This window comes from Colletotrichum fructicola, assembly GCF_000319635.2.
Source record: "Colletotrichum fructicola Nara gc5 chromosome Unknown KSG_Nara_v1_contig07, whole genome shotgun sequence".
NCBI classification, from domain to species: Eukaryota; Fungi; Ascomycota; class Sordariomycetes; order Glomerellales; family Glomerellaceae; genus Colletotrichum; species Colletotrichum fructicola.
This window is the reverse complement of record NW_027094057.1, coordinates 2008495-2026956: the sequence shown is the minus strand read 5'-3', so window position 1 is coordinate 2026956 and position 18462 is coordinate 2008495. Positions and strand designations below refer to the sequence as shown.

At 56.8% G+C, this 18462-nt stretch overlaps 5 protein-coding genes across 5 annotated transcripts; 2 read left to right on the top strand and 3 right to left on the bottom strand.

The window, feature by feature from the left end:
• Positions 1 to 383: 383 nt before the first annotated feature.
• On the bottom strand, positions 384 to 977 carry CGGC5_v012271 (uncharacterized protein; the record flags this gene model as incomplete). The annotated part of the gene is made up of 3 exons (XM_032029856.2): positions 384 to 463; positions 525 to 661; positions 727 to 977. 3 exons carry the CDS (start codon positions 975 to 977, stop codon positions 384 to 386), a joined length of 468 nt encoding a protein of 155 aa, XP_031890439.2.
• A 316-nt stretch (positions 978 to 1293) lies between these two features.
• Positions 1294 to 1789, bottom strand: CGGC5_v012270 (uncharacterized protein; the record flags this gene model as incomplete). Its single annotated transcript, XM_066152669.1, has 3 exons — positions 1294 to 1462; positions 1551 to 1690; positions 1754 to 1789. 3 exons carry the CDS (start codon positions 1787 to 1789, stop codon positions 1294 to 1296), a joined length of 345 nt encoding a protein of 114 aa, XP_066007869.1.
• A 1725-nt stretch (positions 1790 to 3514) lies between these two features.
• Positions 3515 to 6269, top strand: ure1 (Urease; the record flags this gene model as incomplete). Its single annotated transcript, XM_032029858.1, has 4 exons — positions 3515 to 3535; positions 3655 to 3741; positions 3810 to 5888; positions 5949 to 6269. The coding sequence occupies 4 exons, from the start codon at positions 3515 to 3517 to the stop codon at positions 6267 to 6269; spliced, it is 2508 nt and encodes an 835-aa protein (XP_031890447.1).
• Positions 6270 to 7190: 921 nt separating this feature from the next.
• On the bottom strand, positions 7191 to 8661 carry HMO1 (High mobility group protein 1; the record flags this gene model as incomplete). The annotated part of the gene is made up of 2 exons (XM_032029860.1): positions 7191 to 8042; positions 8515 to 8661. The coding sequence occupies 2 exons, from the start codon at positions 8659 to 8661 to the stop codon at positions 7191 to 7193; spliced, it is 999 nt and encodes a 332-aa protein (XP_031890626.1).
• Positions 8662 to 15061: 6400 nt separating this feature from the next.
• CGGC5_v012267 (uncharacterized protein) lies at positions 15062 to 18092 on the top strand (the record flags this gene model as incomplete). Its single annotated transcript, XM_032029861.1, has 5 exons — positions 15062 to 15185; positions 15245 to 15802; positions 15864 to 16043; positions 16095 to 16639; positions 16698 to 18092. 5 exons carry the CDS (start codon positions 15062 to 15064, stop codon positions 18090 to 18092), a joined length of 2802 nt encoding a protein of 933 aa, XP_031890627.1.
• Between the last annotated feature and the right edge of the window lie 370 nt (positions 18093 to 18462).

Here is an 18462-nt window from a genome sequence, read left to right as displayed (position 1 = left end):
GAGAAGCCTAGTGCGAACGAATAAGGTGTTTTGGGAGTTATTGATAGCAACTATGGCTTGACCAGGTCAGAAGAGCAAAGATACCGGTTACTCAACCCAGAACTGCATCCACAGCCAACGTTTTGCCCATATCCAAGTCGACTACCAAGTCAGCCTCGACATAGGCGCCCCTCTACCTCCTTGAAGATACGTCTGCTTTTACTAAACACTGCCAGGCACCGTGGGCTCGCCGTTCAATGGTCCTGCACCTCTCCAACTCGCAATCATTGAAAGCCAGAAGCCAAATTGTCGGTCGTAAAACCCTCGAAAAGGCGGATTAAGCTCCTCGACGGCTTATCTAAACATCCACCCCTTTTGGCTTCCTTTTCTCGTTGTCGATTGCTCTAAAACGGATAAGGGTGTGGTATCATGGATTTGCTGCTCGTCCTAAGGCACTTATCCAAGCTGCCGTATTTGTTGTGAGCTGGTAACGTTAGCCAACCCCGTCGTCAAACACTCGAAAAGATGGGAAAGGGGCTACTCACTGGCTTCCCACCACGCCGCTGAAACCATGCCTCTGTTGCAACCAATGGCGGATTCGAATTGCCACGCGAGCTCGCCGTCGCGTCCGCGGTCTTTCCCACAGTAGTGAGGATACGCAGCGTGAGACCAAGCCGCGCAGCTGCAAGTCGACGATAAGCAATCGATGAAGCTTCGGAAGGGTCTACATAAGAGGGTGACACTCACTGGACTCCAAACTGTTGCAGTCCTTTCCAGAATCTGTTGCAGATCTCGTCAATGTCTGCACCGTCGGGGAGGTTTGTTGTTCTGCCTGAGTATCGGCGAGACGACGGCGCGAACTTGGTAAGCCCATAGAGGTTCAGGAAGCAGGAAACCTCCGGCTTGCGCATTCTGCCTTTCCCGCCAGTAGGTTCTGCACTGGCGAGGGAGAGGAGTGTCACCCCGAGGATGAGGAAAGCTAGCTTTGAGACCTTCATGATTGGCAGGATATTGGTGCTTGAACTTGGTGGAATGCTGATGTTTGAACCTGATGAGATGCAGATGTTCGAGATCGTTGCTGGATTGATGGCCACGAGAAGAGTCTTATATAAAGGGTGAAGGTTCACGACTAGAGAAGATCAGGTTGACTATCGAGTTGTCTTCGCAAATTCCAAACTCTCTGTGCAGTGGCGGCTTGACCTGCCGAGATGACATCGTGGCTGCTGCACTCTAGAAAAGTATTTACATCGAAGTGGAACCGCACATCCTTCTCATTCTGTTTGCGGCTGAGGCAGAACGGAAAACCAAACAGACTCACTTCTTCTCGCAGCCAATTCTGCCGTACTTGTTCTTGGTAGCCTCCCACCATGCGGCCTCGAGCATCCCCGTGTTGCAGGCCAGGCCGGTCTCGAATTCCCACTCCAGCGTGCCCTTCTCGGTGCCTTCGCGGCAGAACTGCTTGAACAGACCAAAAGACCAGACCCTGCGGGGCGTGTTAGTCGGCAAGCAGGGCGTCAAATAGTTCCCCAACATCTGCAGGACAGAGGAGACAGGAGAGGGAGAGATCTTACTGGCACATCCAGAAGTTCCTCAGTTCCATCCACAGCTTGTGACACACCTTGGGGATATCATCCTCAACATTGTATGCATTGACAATGTACCGGTAGTTGACCGGAACCGGCTGGCCGCCGATGTGAATCTGGCCAACTTTCTTCCGATGGCACCAGGGTTATTGAGTGTCCCGGTTGTTTAGGCCTGCGAGGACGGAGCAGACTGTGCTGGCGATGAGGAGGACTGACAATCCCATCATAGTCAGAGGAAGACTGGGGCGTTCCAAAAGGTTGGCGATGGTCAGAAGCAGAGTTGACCGGAGGCGAGAAAAAGGCATGTGATGAGGACTCTCATCAAGAAGAGCGTACGGTTTTTTGCTTATATCCGCCTATCCTGGTTACACAGATCGTGCGTTCTTGGATGCTTTCGTGCTGGTTCTAAGGGTGACAGTCACATGTAGTTCGACTCGGGCAAACAAGAGAAGAACAAAATGGCAGTGGCGACAACGAGTGTTGTACATATCACGAAAAAGGGTAGTAAATATTTTTCATACTCAGACTTGAGCATTGTGATATCAAGCCTTAGAGTGGAGCGCCGGAAAAAACACGACGAAACATCTTCAATGGGTTGAATGACCAAGTCTTCTGCAGTCATAAGGTAGAGAGGCCTACGGGCCTTCTTGGCCATCGGATGAGGCTACACGGGTTACGGACGCTGGATTCCAGACAACGCGAACATGCGGCGACTGGAAAGAAATTCAAATTCCTGGAAAGGTTGTCATACATCTTTGCATAGTCGAAGCCTCTTGGAAACGACCTGCTCTTGAAAGCACTGGAGTTTTCACAATCATCCCGGCAACGACTTGGGCCCTCCTTAATAGCCAGACGATGTCCAACATGGCAAGGTGTCTTAACCCTGAGAATATCCAAGGTATGCTCTACTTCCTGGTGGCAGAGAGTCTCGGTTTGTTGTTTGGCGTAAACTCCAAGTGCCCGGCCATGGTGAAGCTCGCTGAGCGAGGCTTCCACATCCAAACCAACATGTTGGGTATCCCGTCTGTTGTCGGCTTCTTTTCAGGTCATTGCGGCATTCAGGGCTACGAGGATGCAATTTCGTTATAGTTGTCTTTTACATTGTCGCTTTGTTGCTTCTCTCTTTGAAGGGCTCCCTGAGAAGGAGAACTGCCCGGATCAGAGGTTACATGAAGCAAGGCCTCGGGCTCAAGCCTTTGCTTGGGCTTTGTTCTGGATAATACGTCTTCGTCCACTTAACTCTTCGCCATCGCCCATTTCGACTCATATAATATTCGTACCAGCGACACTTTGTTCGACCGACACGGTTCCAGGTCTGTGAGAAGTAAGTAATAGGTAGTCAGTTGACAACCCCGGATATACGGCAAGCGTGGGAGGTTTCGATGCCCTGAAGTCGGGAGGTGGTGTTCGGGAAGGCGTCGACGGCCCGATGCATGAGACGGCGCTCAAGCTTATCGCCTAAAATTGGACGTAATGCCTATTAGACAGAAGCGAGGCGTGTATTGGTGGTTCTGTGCCTGTCGCCCAAGGGCCTTCCTTGTGCGGGGTAGCTGCTTGACGGTGGGCAGTTGGTGGGGGGCCTATCAGAGCCTGCCCTTCTGGGAACTCGCCCAAGGGCCCGGGTCTTATCAATCATTCCACTTGGCCGCCGGTCCAGGCCCGAGGGCGGCCACCAGCGCTTTTTTTTTTTCTTTCTTTCCTCTTTCTCCCGTCTGATTGACGGGCCTGGGCGCCCGGGCGCGGGCGCACACGCTGACTGCCGCTATCTCTGGCAGGTGGTGCTGGGGGACGGGAACTCTGGTCTGGTCTGGGGGGTGGGCGCCACATTACCGTCTTTAGCTGACTTGAGGAATTCAATCTCTTTCCGTCCTTCTCATCAACAACTTCCCCAGGCTTTTGTTTGTTTTGCGTGTCATTGAGAGATTCTGGTTTGAAAGTCCCAGCTCGCCAGGATGCATCTCGTACCAAAAGAGGTCTGTACCCCAACTGTCTCTCACGCGCTCTCTCGCGCGCGCTCTCTTACACATCCCTGTCGCCTTGGCGGGCCAGAGCAAACTGAACGGCACGTTAACGGGGGACGTCGTGATTGTAGCTCGATAAGCTCACCATTTCTCAATTGGGCTTCCTGGCCCAGCGGCGCCTTGCCCGGGGCGTCAAGCTTAACCACTCGGAAGCAACGGTACGAAAACCCCTTCAGGCGGTGATATCGCTGCCATCTAATCTCGCGTGCACTAACACCAACCGCAGGCTCTCATCGCGAACAACTTGCAAGAGCTCATCCGCGATGGCAACCATACCGTCGCCGACCTCATGAGCCTGGGTGCCACCATGTTGGGAAGACGTCACGTCCTCCCCGCTGTGTGTAGTACCCTCCATGAGATCCAAGTCGAGGGCACCTTTCCCTCAGGTACCTATCTCGTGACAGTCCACAGTCCCATCTCGACAGACGACGGTGACCTGGCCCGCGCCTTATACGGGAGCTTTCTCCCTATTCCTAGCAACGACCTCTTTGCCTTGCCAGAGGTGACAGTATATGAACCCAAGAAGCAACCCGGCGCTGTGGTTGTCGCCTCAAAACGAGTCACACTCAGCGAAGGCCGCAATCGCATCAGACTCAAGGTGACGAGTAGAGGTGACCGTCCCATCCAAGTCGGCTCACATTACCACTTCATCGAGACGAATCCCCAGCTTGAGTTTGACCGTGAAAAGTCGTATGGCTACCGCCTGGACATCCCAGCCGGCACCTCGGTGCGTTTCGAGCCCGGCGACGTCAAGACTGTGACACTCGTCGAGATTGGAGGACACAAGGTCATCCGCGGCGGCAACAGACTGGCAACAGGAGGCGTCGAGCTTTGGAGGGCAAAGGAGATTGTCGAGAAGCTTCAGCTGGCCGGCTTCGCCCACGCCCCGGAGCCGGAGGCCATCCTCAACTTCACCGAGCTGTACCAGATGGAGCGCTCTGCCTATGCGACCATGTTCGGCCCCACGACGGACGACTTGGTGCGTCTCGGCAGCACCGATCTTTGGATCCGGGTTGAGAAGGACTTTACCGTGTACGGAGACGAGTGCAAGTTCGGCGGTGGTAAGACGCTGAGAGAAGGAATGGGCCAAGCGACGGGCCGGCCGGATTCGGAGTCATTGGACATGGTTGTGACCAACGCGCTCATCGTCGACTGGTCCGGCATTTACAAGGCGGACATCGGTGTCAAGAACGGCATGATCTCCGCCATCGGCAAGGCGGGCAACCCGGATGTCATGGACGGCGTGACGCCCGGCATGATCGTCGGCAGCTGTACGGACGTGGTGGCCGGCGAAGGCAAGATCATCACCGCCGGCGGCATCGACACCCACATCCATTTCATCTGCCCCCAGCAGGCAAATGAGGCCGTCGCGTCGGGTATCACGACGATGCTCGGCGGAGGCACCGGCCCCAGCGCCGGCACGAGCGCCACAACCTGCACGCCCGGCAAGAACTACATGCGCGAGATGCTCCAGGCCTGCGACTCGCTGCCGCTCAATATTGGCATCACCGGCAAGGGCAACGACTCCGCGCCCGAGGCCCTGCGCGACCAGGTCCTGGCCGGCGCCTGCGGCCTCAAGCTCCACGAAGACTGGGGCACCACGCCCGCGGCCATCGACACCTGCCTCAGCGTCTGCGACGAGCTCGACATCCAGTGCCTCATCCACACCGACACCCTCAACGAGTCCGGCTTCGTCGAGTCCACCATCAACGCCTTCGCCGGTCGCACCATCCACACGTACCACACCGAGGGCGCCGGCGGCGGCCACGCCCCGGACATCATCTCCGTCGTGGAGCACCCCAACGTGCTGCCCTCGTCCACGAATCCCACGCGGCCTTACACTCGTAACACCTTGGACGAGCACCTCGACATGCTGATGGTCTGCCACCACCTGTCCAAGAACATCCCCGAGGACGTCGCCTTCGCCGAGTCGCGCATCCGCGCCGAGACCATCGCCGCGGAGGACGTGCTCCACGACCTCGGCGCCATCAGCATGATGTCCTCCGACTCCCAGGCCATGGGCCGCTGCGGCGAAGTCGTCCTGCGCACCTGGAACACGGCGCACAAGAACAAGGTCCAGCGCGGCTTCCTGCCCGAGGACGAGGGCACCGGCGCCGACAACTTCCGCGTCAAGCGCTACGTGTCAAAGTACACCATCAACCCGGCCGTCGCGCAGGGCTTCGGCCATCTCGTCGGCAGCATTGAGGTCGGTAAGTTGGCTGACCTTGTCGTGTGGGACCCGGCGTGGTTCGGCACCAAGCCCACTCTCGTCATCAAGAGCGGTCTCATCGCGTCGGCGCAAATGGTAAGCCTCACTCACTCATCTTCACTCACCAAGCCTTGTAACTGTTACTGAACTTAACAGGGCGATCCGAACGCCTCGATCCCGACGGTGCAGCCCATCATCGCGCGGCCCATGTTCGCGCCCCTGGTTCCTCCCTCGTCCGTCCTCTTCGTCTCCGCCGCGTCCATCGAGTCGGGCGCCATCGCCTCCTACGGCCTCAAGAAGCGCGTCGAGGCCGTCCGCAACTGCCGCAACGTCGGCAAGAAGGACATGCGCTACAACGACAGCATGCCCAAGATGCGCGTCGACCCGGAGAGCTACGTCGTCGAGGCCGACGGCGAGGTCTGCCGCGCTGACCCGGCCGAGGAGCTGCCCTTGACGCAGGCCTTTTACGTGTACTAGAAAGAGAGAAAGGGCAGAGAGAGAGAGAAGAAGGGGGGAAGCAACGCAACGCAACACGTATTTTACTTGGCAGCAGCAGTAGCATGGAGTCAATGGAGTCGCAAGGGAACTTGTAGTCGCCGGTGGGTTGGATGAGTAACACGGCATATTAATTGTTAAGCAAGTGAGGGGAAGAAGGGAGCAAGCAGAGCGTGTCGTTTGGTTTGGGAGAACATTGTTGGGGAAGTTGGCGAGCATGAGCATGGGAGTCTTAATGACATGGATATACGCAGTATGAATCAGCCAAAAAAGCAATATAACCTCTTTTCTTAACCTTGGCTGAAGAGCAATGAGTTTGACCTGACGCTTTTCATTTAAACGCACGCCTTAGTCTTCAGCGAGAAGCGATGAGATCACTTGACTACCTTATCTACTGCAGTTAGAACGACACGAAGAGCCTACATGGGTCAAAAGTTCAGTTAATCGACTCAAGTCATTCCTCAACTACGGTGTTTGAAACTTCTAAGTCACATGAGATGAACGAGTAACGATCAATTCTTTGTTGATTTCATGTCCGTCATAATACATACAGGACACCCAGAGGGGTTCAACGTATAAAAACAAATGCCGACCAGACCAGATCCCTTAGCCGTCGATCCACCTCGCTCACCATAGCTTGAGCGTTTTGTATACCTCGCCTACCCTTTGAGATCCTTAATCACGCCCGTTAAAAATCATACACGCCATGCGCAAATGTGCGCAACGATTCCAAGGACCCAAGCAGAAGTGGTCCTGTTCCCTAGTCCGGTCCTTTTGGCGCAACCGCCAACACTACGGGGCCACCAGAGGCCAGCAACGGACCGCGAGCAGTGAGGTATCATCTTTGCAAAAACCCAGAAACCCAGAAACCAGAAGAGAAGAAAAGCGAAAGAAAGACAGCATTTAGTTCTTCTTCTTGCTGCGGCTCTTCTTGGCAGTGGCAGGCTCCTCAACGGCGTCGGCAGCCTTGGTTGATGTGCGACGGCGCTTCTTGTCAGGGCTGGCGGGGGTTGTAGTGTTCTTAGCATCGGCCTCAGCGGCCGGGGTGGCAGTCTTGCGCTTGCGGGTGGAGGCGGGCTTCTTGGGTGTCTTGACGGGGGCGGGAGCCTCCTCCTCATCGTCATCCTCGCCGACGGCATCAACAGAAGCGCCCTGGGTGAGCTGGTCGGCAATAGCATCGTTCTCATCGGCAACAGCCTCAGAGGGGGCAATCTGGATGCTGTGCTCCTCGGCGTACTTCAGGGCAGCCTCGTCATCCATCAGCCTGGCATCCTGGTTGCCACCCTGCTTGTAGGCATGGACGCGGGCCTGGTACAGGCGCAGGTTGTACTGGTAAGCGTTGTTCCAGCCAGCCTTCTCGACAGGGTTCATGGCCTTCCAGCGGCGCTGGCCCTCCTCCTGGACAGCACCCTTGGGAGCCTGCTCACCAAGGTCGCTAGCAATGATGGGGCGGGCAGTCTGCATGTACAGGAAGTAGGGGGTCAAAGGACGCTTAGGAGCGTTGGGGTCGTGGGTGCGCTTCTTGCGCTCCTTCTTCTCCTCAACGGGGGCAGGCTGGTAGGGAGCGCCGGGCTGGAGAGCCAGGGCTGGCAGTCCCATGTTCTGGGCGACGGCATGCTCAAGGTTGAGAAGAGGAAGGTCAATGCCGGGAATGCCCTCGTTGGCAGGCTCGCCAAGAAGCAGGCTGGTCTGGCGGTAGTAGTCCTCAGAGAAGTTCTTAATGAGCTCAAGGATGGTGATGAGGCGCTGGTGGACCTGAACAGTATGGTCAGCATCATGTTTGAAGCAAGTCTCAGTGTATGAAAGTGAGGAAGCTATAGCTAAGCTTGAGAGCTTGTGTGGGTCGCAAGTGCAAAGCAAGACGCGGGTTCGACGTGGGAACATGTAAACATCGGCGGTAGTGCGCCGCGCCTGGCGCAAAAAAGCAGCTTTGCGAGCAGCAGATAAGGCTTGCTCGATTGCGGAGACTTGGCTTTCGCAGGGAAAACTGTGCGAAAATTGGGCACGGCAGAGAGAAGAGGAGGGAAATTGTGCAAAAAAGCAGGATGCGCGCGTTGATCATGGATGTAATGTTTTGATGCTGAACCAAAGCGCGTAGGCCCTGCAAGGTGAAGCTGGGGCGGACTCGACTCCGGGGCGTTCTACCCGTTCTGGTGTCGGTCGTGGGACAGGGCAGGCCGAATATTCGGTGGGAGTGAATGGGCAGGACGTGGTAAAATCATCTTACCGAGTCGCGGACGCGGATGAAACCCTCGACATCAATGTGTCTGTGAGGGATTTGGACGGGAGCAACAGGCTGAGCAGGAGCAACAGGGACGGCGGCGACGGGAGGCTTGGGGGCCTCGGCGGCGACCTTCTTGGATGGGCGGGGCATTGTGATGGTGTTTTTGGCGAGTGTTGTTTTTTAGGCCAGTGGGCGCTGTAGTGAAGATGCTTTGATGCGCGACGATGGTAGCGAAGCTCGCTGAAGAAGTTGGGGGTTGGTGGTGGAGGAGTTTGGGAGAGGTGCCTGGGAAAGTGAAGAAACGGGGGAAAAAAGAGGGAAGGGAAGGGAGGTCGGGGGAGGGCCTGAGCCGAATATGTAGTGCAGCCTGCCGGGGAGGGGGTAGCGAGTGATCTGGTGCACTCAGGTCTTGGGGGATGGGGGGGCCGCAGGAGGGGGAAAAAATTCGGGCAGGTGCGAGTCCGCCCAAATAAAATAAAAATTGGGAGTGACGGGCCTGCCGCCGGTGGTCAGCCTGGCCGCCGTCCAGGGCTCCAGCCCAAAAGTGCAGCTAGGCCAGCTGTCCCGGTGTCCAGGCCTTCCGAACAGCAGCCCTTTTCTCCTCACTGTCCTCTCTGGCACCCCATTACGAACCTTCTCTCGTTCAATCACATCATGCGACACGTAAAAAGTGCCTGACACCCCTGCAGCCCCCCGAGAGGCGGCATCCACCCAGGGCCTCTAATCAGTAAAAGACGAGAAAAAAATCCCTCGACCATCGCCCGATCGGTCTCTCGTCTGGCTCTGCTGCCCCAGCCAGCAGCAGTAGGCAATTGCTGATGCGCCGCCCCTCAGCATCGTGTTTTTTTTTTTTGTGCACTTTCATTGTGAGCGACCCTCTCCACCTCTGGCACAGGGCAGCAACAGCAGCACCTCGTGCTCAGCGAAATCTTTGCTCCAGCTCCCTTCAGCCCAGGTGTCCTGAAGCTCCCGGTTCCATTTTCTCAGAACGCACCCATTTACCGCAAAGTGTCCGTTTCTCAGCAGACTACAGCAAACAGCACTGCCCAGACGGCTAGCCACAATGAGGCCAGAACAGCACAAGCACACACAATCCAGGCCGCCTCAGACACCCTACACGATCACACCCCAACTGAGGGCCATTGAGAGGGCGAGGCTTGGTGCTGCGAGCTTTCCTCTACCGTACCCGCGGCTCGCCTGGCACTTCCCTTACCTCCCGGTCACCGCAAAAGGTAGGCAGGTACCTGCAACAGGTACCGTGCCTGACTGAGGTGACTGGACTTCGCTGCTCTCGAGGTGCCGCCTAGGACCTAAACTCCCGACCACCAAAGCCTTGTTGTGCCTTTGCTGTATTCTGCTATCGCCCAAGTTGCGACGCGTTGGCAATTGCTTCTTATTCTTGGGAGCAGGCGTACGACTTTCTGGGCATTTGCTAACTGTCCAGATCGATGCGAACACGTGCATCCCTCGTTCGTGGCCGTTGCGGATGTCTCAATCCTCTGGGCGCGCCCTCTATTCTGCTGGACCTCGATCTGATGCTCTGGCGATACCTGCACAGGACTTCCAGCGGAGTGGTAATGGTGACGGGATACTTTTCGTTGCGCCCAATTTTCTGGCGGGCGCCCACATTTCCTGCGTGTGCACCATCACACCTCAATTAGCGATGATGCCCTGTCGCCCAATGAGGGGCCCAGGATGGGGGCACTCGCTGTGGCTTCGCCTGAGGGGAACCCGGAAAGAAGAAAAAAAAAAAATCCGAGCTGACCAGGGGTGCGAACACTCCTGTCGGCCTAGGTACTCCAGGAACCGTACCTGCTTCGGCGGGACACACTCTCTCTCTCTCTCTCTCTGTGGGCCACCCAGCACATCCGAGGCACCTTGCCCATTAAAGCAGCAAGACCTCTGGCAGCCCAGGTCAGTGTTGGGCGCCTGTCCCCGCCTGTGTGTGCCTGAACAGAGCGGCCGCCGTTGAAAGCGATGGGCTTCCCTCTCGTCTGACCTGAGGAACCTCTAGTGACGAGCTTCCTCGCCATCGTCCTCTTACGCACTGCGAGTTGAACACCCCCAAAGCCCCCGAGAAAATCCCTTGTTCTCCCGACCACCTCGACAGCGGCCGACAGCGGCCACATTCTGAGGCCTTCCCCACTGTCCTGCTTATTGCTGCTGTGTTTTCCTCCCAAACTTCAGAGCTGAGGCCCCGTTATCGCACCACCAGGCTTCCACCCTTCGACCCGACCTGCTCGTTCGCGCCCCCCAGGCCCGGGGGCACACAAAGCAAGCTGTCCTCGTCGGCGGTTGCCTTACTCGGAGTCCCCTCAAAAGGCACAATTTTACTGAGGTGCCCTCCTGCCGAAGCGCTTTCCCTCGGCCCTCTCCTTCAGATGGCTCCTGGGTTAGGTACTTTCAGCGACGTACCCCATATTCAGTCGACTCAGGCCCAGCTGTCGCTGAATTGTTGGGAGCCTTGGGTCCGTCGATTCCCACGTCTGTTCTCCTCCCCGCCCTCTCTTATGTCGGGCCTGAGGGATCAGTGATCAGCCGGAAAAGAGAGAGGACCACGTTGAAAGCGGGGTGCGTCAGAAGGCCGCCTGGAGAGTTTTCCAGCTCCCTCCCCGTCTCTCTTTCTCTGTAGACTCTGTAGATTTGCCGCTGATCCCATCCGCATGTTCAGCGCCCTTCGTGCCTCCCTCCGAGTCTCAGCTGTGGTAGAACTTGTCCCTCGTCCAGACTGTGCTCGCCCAGCGCCGACTTCTTACCCGATCGCTGTCCTTTAGGGTCAACAGCGCCTCGCTTCACATGCCAACATTCCATTCAGAGGCGCCCCGTTCTGACCAGCAAAACCCAGCAATCTGCCTGTGACTTTGGTGACCGGGACTGAATGATTCCTCTGCCATCGACGACCCGAGCCCCAAAGGCCTCCTGGGCAGCGCGGGCGTCTTCCACCACAGCCGTCTCTTTCTGTTCCATCCTCCTCAGTCGATGCCGTCGCAATTAGGTGATCGGTTCAACTGTCCAGCGCCCACAAGGACTTCGGCATGATCACTGGACCTGTCCGACTTGATCCAGACCTGATCTCGCAAGTGGACGCCCTTTTGACGTTCCCTAATAATGGAAGCCATGGCATGGTCCTTTTAACAGCGTCGAAGTCGGCTTTGGGCAGCCCAGATTGCTGTCCGAAGCCAGCATCGCCTCTGTACATAGGTAGGCACCTACCGTGCTCGCTTTATCATCTGTCTTACATCTCGCGTTCGCTCTCATTCACATTCGCATACGCCAGCTGTTCTCGAATCGACTCAAGCTTGCCAACTGCCTTGTTCCCCAGCGTACCTCATTGTAGGCATATGAGCCGTAATCAGGGCGCCAGCCGACAGCTCGGTCTAGCCATGCTCAGCAGGCTTGAGGTCCCGAATGTGCTCTGATCGAACAGATTGTGGTCTTTTTTGATCATCACTATCGTTGTATCTCCTGTAACCTGCGTAGGTGCTGTGATGTTAGAGTTATCTTGGTCAATACGGCTATCAGTAGAGGTGCAGGTGGTGGCAACGCGTACCCCTACACGCGTTGTTGTTCTACGCACATACTCTCCGCACAACGGCAACGCAATGCCGCAAGTGACTACCGCCTCGCTGGCCAGGCACAGCACATGGCTGTAACGGGCAGCCTGCCCCGAAGTGATGGAGGTGATGGCTTGCACTTTCACCGAGGCCACCGATTGGTCACCGAACTTCACCGAGCTAGGCTCTCAGCGCTGGCCTAGTGCATGCCTGATGCGACATCTTATCTGCTACATACTTACGTGCGCGTATCTTCCATTAGGCAGCGCTCATGATGGCAGGCTTTTTGAGGACGACCTCTGAGCAAAAGACAGGTATGTCCAAGACATCTCAAGAATCGCCGATGCAGCACATGGATTTGCGCAGCCTACCACTCTGATGTGAGGCGATGAACCCCACGCGTAAACAACAACCTGCCAAAAGGCCGCATTCTCTGCACAGAGTCCAATGCTCAGATGAGCATGCTGCTGGTGATCTCCGTATCTGACAGGGGCTACTATGGTCATTGGAAACTGAATCGCGCGCATGGCTCCTTGAGTTACTCTCAGAGGGCCGGTTGTTGAGGCGGCTGCGCGACCACGTTTTCTCGCTTACCTGCCCGAACCACAACATCGTGGCGCGAGCATTGTACCGAGCCACAGCGCGCCCCTCTGTAACGGCATGTCTCATGGCCCCATCTCTCGCGACGAGGGGTAGCTTCCACACGCGCGTCGAGGACTGCTCCTGTCCAGTGAGGCGCGGTGAACATATTCACTGTGGCATGTGTGATGAACCGACAGACTACGCATTTCAATGTTTCCGATGAGCACAGAGAGCCTGTCCAGTGTCGAGTATTGGTTGTGGTGTAACTTGGGTAGGGCACTTATGATGTAAGGCACGCCTCCTCTGTCGATGGTGGCTCCGGGAGGAAGCTGTGTAACGGTCGTTGTCTTGGACCGTGTTTGCGACCGAGGGAGCGCGAGTGAGTTTCTCTGCGTGGTGTTAAGAGCATCAGTGTCACTTCTCAGCAAGGCTTAAGCTAAGTCCTGGATTTCGTCACTCCTCTCGACCCGAGAGACCAGCGACGACGGCGACAGCCACGAGGCCGTCGATTACTGCGTCGTTGGATGATGGTTCAAAGCGCCTATTGACTAGAGCTGTCAGCTAGCTCTCCGTGTGCGCACACAGTGAAGCATCGATGCACAGTGGAAGCTGGCAAAAGCTGCCCCTCCTCCCGTGACACCAGGTGAAAGCCCCTCCCATCCCCTTCCCTTCCCTTCCTTTCCTGGGAGCTGGCCTTGACCGCGCCGACCGTCTCATCCCGTTTTGAAACGCGGCCCCCATCGGTTTTGATGGGGACCTCAGCTCGCTGGAGGCAGCCCATTGGCAACGGGCCAACCCCGCGACCCTCCAACAGCCGCGATGAGGTAAAAGCACTGGCGGCATGCGGGCAGCGGTCGCCCTCTGCCGCCGCGCAGATGGCAGGCAGGCCCAGCACCCGACGATGCCAGCACGCCAGGCACAAGACGAGAGATGGACGTGACAGGGTTCGTGGCCATCCGAAGAAAGGTGGTCTTCAGTTTCCTATTTTCAGTTTGGGTTCGCCTCAGCCCTCGCTGAAAGTATGAACGCTGGCCAGGGCGAGCAGCTGTCGATTGCTCATCCGAGACTGAACTTGTTTGCGCATCATTGACCCCCGTGGTTACCCACACCAGCACTAATAAAGCATTTTCGGGTGAAGAAAAAACAGCTGATGAGATGACCCTGTCTCGAGGAAAATGGAAAGTCCTGGGACGTATCTGCAGCTTCCAATTCCACCTTACTTTGAGGTGCGAATTAGCACCGTGTTAAGATGTACCTTCCTGCTATCCGTGTTGAGGTGTGCGCCTTCCGCCGTCGTTCAGATAGAGCGTGAAGGAAAAAAAGAACTGTACCTAGACTGTCATCGGGTGCAAACTAAGACTGCGTCATCTCACCAACACCCGCAGGCGTTATCAAACCATCGGCGGCCACAAATTATCAGATTTCCTGGTATCTGGACACGCAAACCAAGTCTCAGCAAGGCACCGTGCTTTCTCTCTTCGCGGTTCACCTCACACAGCCTTCAGCTGGCCAAGGTCTGTCTGACGCGCCCGCCGGACAGTTAAGCACAACAGCATCCCGAGGACCGACGATCACCTACCGAATCCACAGCTGGCTTGAGCTTGATGCAGACCCCTGCCCCATTCCGACGTGCATCTACCGCGTACCGCCAGTCGCCGGCTACCTCAGATACCTCATTCGTGTATGTAAGTTCCCTACAGCTCCCAGGTACCCGTGCTCTCAGCGCCGCCGTCCAGCAATTCACCAAACTCGCAACCATCCCCCTGTCTTGATTCAAGCTCCCAATCGGCATCCGCAAGCCCCTCTACACAGTCCGCTGGCATTGGTGGGGGATTGTCTTGGCAGCAGCTATTGCGCAGTAGTATGATGCCATGGCACCTGGGGCTTGGACCACAGACCACCTCCAGTCCCTCTTTGACGCTGGCAGGTGGGATGTGAGAGGTGGGAGGGAGGGGCAGACAGACACAAGCATCAGATCGCGGATTGGACTGGCCTGGATCTGGCCTGGCCTCTGCTGCGTTACTGGAGCACCGTCCGCTTGTTTGATTGTCATTCTGGCTTCTGATAGCTCCGACTTCCAAGTTTCTCCATGCCAGACCAGACACTCGACGTCCCCAACCCAGCCAGCCTTGGAATACCGCAGTAACGTCCTTCGTGTTGCCCCTCCACCGCCTCTGAACCGTCAAAGGGCCCCTCCTTTTCTTCACCCCTTGGCCGTGTCATAACCTCCCGTCCTCCTTGCCTACCTTACCTATTTCATAACCTCTCCTCCCTCCCTCCATCATTCACCAAATCTGCTCTCCTGCAAACTCTGCCCCGCTTGACCCAACCACTAAGCTGTCTCTACAGAACTACAAACAAGATACCCCCCAACTAAAACAACAAGAGAGAGGAGATACGAGGTAAAAGTCATCATGCTCGACGCCAGGTCCTACCCATTGCTGGTCGGCCTGATCGTGCTGGTCTGGTTCTCCCGGCCGGCCCACGCCTTCGGAGCTGGCAACATCGCCGGCATCTCCAAGATCGAGGGCCAGAACTGTGAGCTTATTTCCATTCACCTGTTGCTAGCTATAGACGCTGACCGTGCGGTAAACCAGGGCGCCACGGCGACATTGAAGATGCGCTCCTCACGCTCGCGATGGCCCGCTCCATGAACGGCAAGAAGTTCACCAAGATGATGGTCTCCCGTGTCTACTTCGGCAACTGGCTGAGAGACTACTCCCAAGCAATTGACGTCGGTACCGTCAAGTCCGTCTCCGCCGAGGCCATCCGCCTGCTCCTCTGCGTCCTAGGATTCCTCAGCTTCGGCTACGGATCCAGGGAGTTCGAGGTCACGGCCGACAGACTGGGCTGCTACCGCCCCGAGGACCACATCGACAACCCCAAGAACTACGCCGACAACATCGATGCCCGCCAGTACGACCGTCGCCTTAGAGGCCCCGTTGACGAGGGTGTTGAGCTTGGCATCGACGAGCGCACCGGTATGAAGAACTACATTGCGAACGAGCAGGCCGGCATCATGACCTCTGCCGCTCACGTCCGCAAGCTCTTCGCCACCTGCATCGAGCTCGCCCGAGGATACGGTCGCAACAAGAACGAGGCCGATCTCTACGAGGCGATGCGCCTGATGGGTACCGGTCTGCACTGCTTGGAAGGTACGATACTGGACATTTGTACCCTCAGCTGTAAGGTTACTAACAATATTGCGGCTCGCAGACTTCTTCGCGCACAGCAACTACACCGAGCTGGCCCTCATCGAGATGGGCGAACGCGACACATTCCCCCACGTCGGCAGAGACACCCGCATTAGACTTGAGGGCGCTAGAGACGAGGTCTATCCGATTGTCACTGGCACTTTCGGTGGTGTTGACTTCCTGCACTCCGTTACTGGCGAGGGTAGGTTTATCGAGATCTCATCGGCTGAGCCTAGCTAATCCTATCACACAGTCTCTGACAAGCTCACTCAAAATGAGATTGAGGAGCTCGAGGGCACCCTTCAGGAGAGCAAGAACAACGACACCAGCATCCTGCGCAACTTGCTGGACATGATTCCCGATGGTATCTTTGGCGGTAAGCACCAGAGCAACCGGGTGGATGAGCTCCAGAGCAGCGCTGCCGAGTCGCAGCTCCAGAACATGCAGGTCTCTCCCAGAGACCCTGAGGAGTTCACTCAGTACATCCAGAACGTTTTCAAGCAGATCATGCCTGCCATTCAGTTCCACGACGAGATTCTGCAGGGCATCAGCGAGGCCATTGAGAAGATTCCCGTCCTGCCCAAGATTCTGGAGCAGCTTGAGGAGCAGCTTTCCAAGTTTGTCTTCTCTCTCATTGCCCCCTTCATCATCCCTGTCATCAACCAGATCCGCAACGAGCTGCGCACTGGTTCTGCCGAGATTATCGAGAGCAGTGAGAAGGAGCAGCACGTCGTCTTCGATGATGACCGCAGCACCGACCCCACTCACTCTATGCTGTCCAAGGACCACTTTACCAACGTAAGTAATTACCTATGTCCCTCGGTGCTGAGAGGCATTTAAGCTGATCCACTTTCAGATTCTGAACGAGATTGCTGGCCGCTGCGCTGCTCTGACTGTGCAGTGGGTTGTGCCTCAGCTGATGGAGGCCATTGATGATGAGGGTGTTGATGTTAACCGCACCATCAACCGCATCATCTTCGGCGTCATGCACCACCCCGCTCAGCGCGATATGGGCGAGGATGGCGCGACAGAGGGACGTCAGAAGATCTTCCGCTTCGTTGAGGAGTGGTGGAACAACATGGATAGAAACCAGCAGGATGACTACCGCCGCAAACTGAGCCGTGAGGGCGTCCAGCGGGGAGAGAACCACAAGGAGGGCGAGCACGACACTGGCCACGGCCACGGCTGCAGTGGAAAGCTTCACATGCGCAAGCAGTTCGGCGAGCCCAAGAACTGGGAGGACAAGGTTGCCGACCAGGCTGCCGGCGCCCTTCTTGAGGGTGCTTCTGGCGCCATTGCCGGCCTGGTGCAGCAGCAAGCTGGCGTTAAGATCCCCCAATACAGGCACCAGCAGGAGGAAGAGGAGTCCAGTGGTGGTGGAGGTGCTGGCGGACTCATCGGCTCTATCCTTGGCGGTGTTTTCAAGAAGGACGAGACCGAGTCTCGCCACAGCAGCCGTCGCGACGACGAGGGTAACTACACGCAGACTCAGACTGAGTATGGCCACCATGGCAACAAGTACGGCCAGGCTGAGTATAAGGAGACTCAGTACTCTGGCGGTGGAGGCCGCTCCGAGTACCGTCGCTACGAGCAGGAGGACACCCAAGGCGGACGTCAGGCCAGCGGCTACGAGTACCAAGAGACCACAGAGACTAGACCTTCCTATGGCGGTGGATACGAGCAGCGCACCGAGACTCACCGCTATGAGGGCAGCACCGGCGGTGGCTACGGCGGTGGAAACCGACGCGACGAGGACGAGGGAGGCTACGGCGGCCGTCGTCATGATGAGGGCGGATACGGAGGCGGTCGACGCGACGACGAGGGTGGCTACGGGGGTGGCCGTCGCCACGAGGAAAGCAGCTACGGTCGTCAGGAGGAGAGCTACGGTGGAGGTGGAGGCTACGGGGGTGGTCGCCGCGAGGATGAAGGTGGCTACGGCGGTGGTCGTCGCCATGACGAGGGCGGCTACGGTGGTGGTGGCGGCGGCGGTTACGGTCGTCAGGAAGAGAGCTACGGCAGCGGCGGCGGTGGTGGCTACGGAGGCCGCCGCGATGATGAGGGCGGTTACGGACGCCAAGAAGGCGGCTACGGTGGTCGTCAGGAGGGTGGCTATGGCGGCCGGGAGGAGCACCACGGCCGACGCCGTGATGAAGACGACGATGAGCGTCGTGAGGGCGGCGGTGGCTTCGGCGAGTTCATCGGCAAGGTTGCCGAGAGCTTCGGCGACAACAACAACAACCGCAGATGGTAGAACTGCTGCTGTTGAATCACCTAGACATGGGTTCACGCAGACCCGATGCTAGTTGCTTTTGGTTGTCGATATGGACTGGCTTTTAACTGGAGTAGGTGGGGGCGGTTGATGATACAGGTTAACGAAGCTCAATAACGAAAAGTCTTGATTTCAGAAGATTACACTGTTGTTTGATTTTGTAGTGACTTGATGATGCCGTTGATAATTGCCTTGGTGCAAGTGACATGCTGACGTCGTCTGAAGACCTGCCTCTCGTGCAACTCGGCGTCGCTTTTAACACCCGCTCATGTCGTCTTTTCTTGTACGCATTCCCATCGTCATAACGTTGTGCGCCCTGCAAAACTGATTTACCACACACATTGCAGCGTTT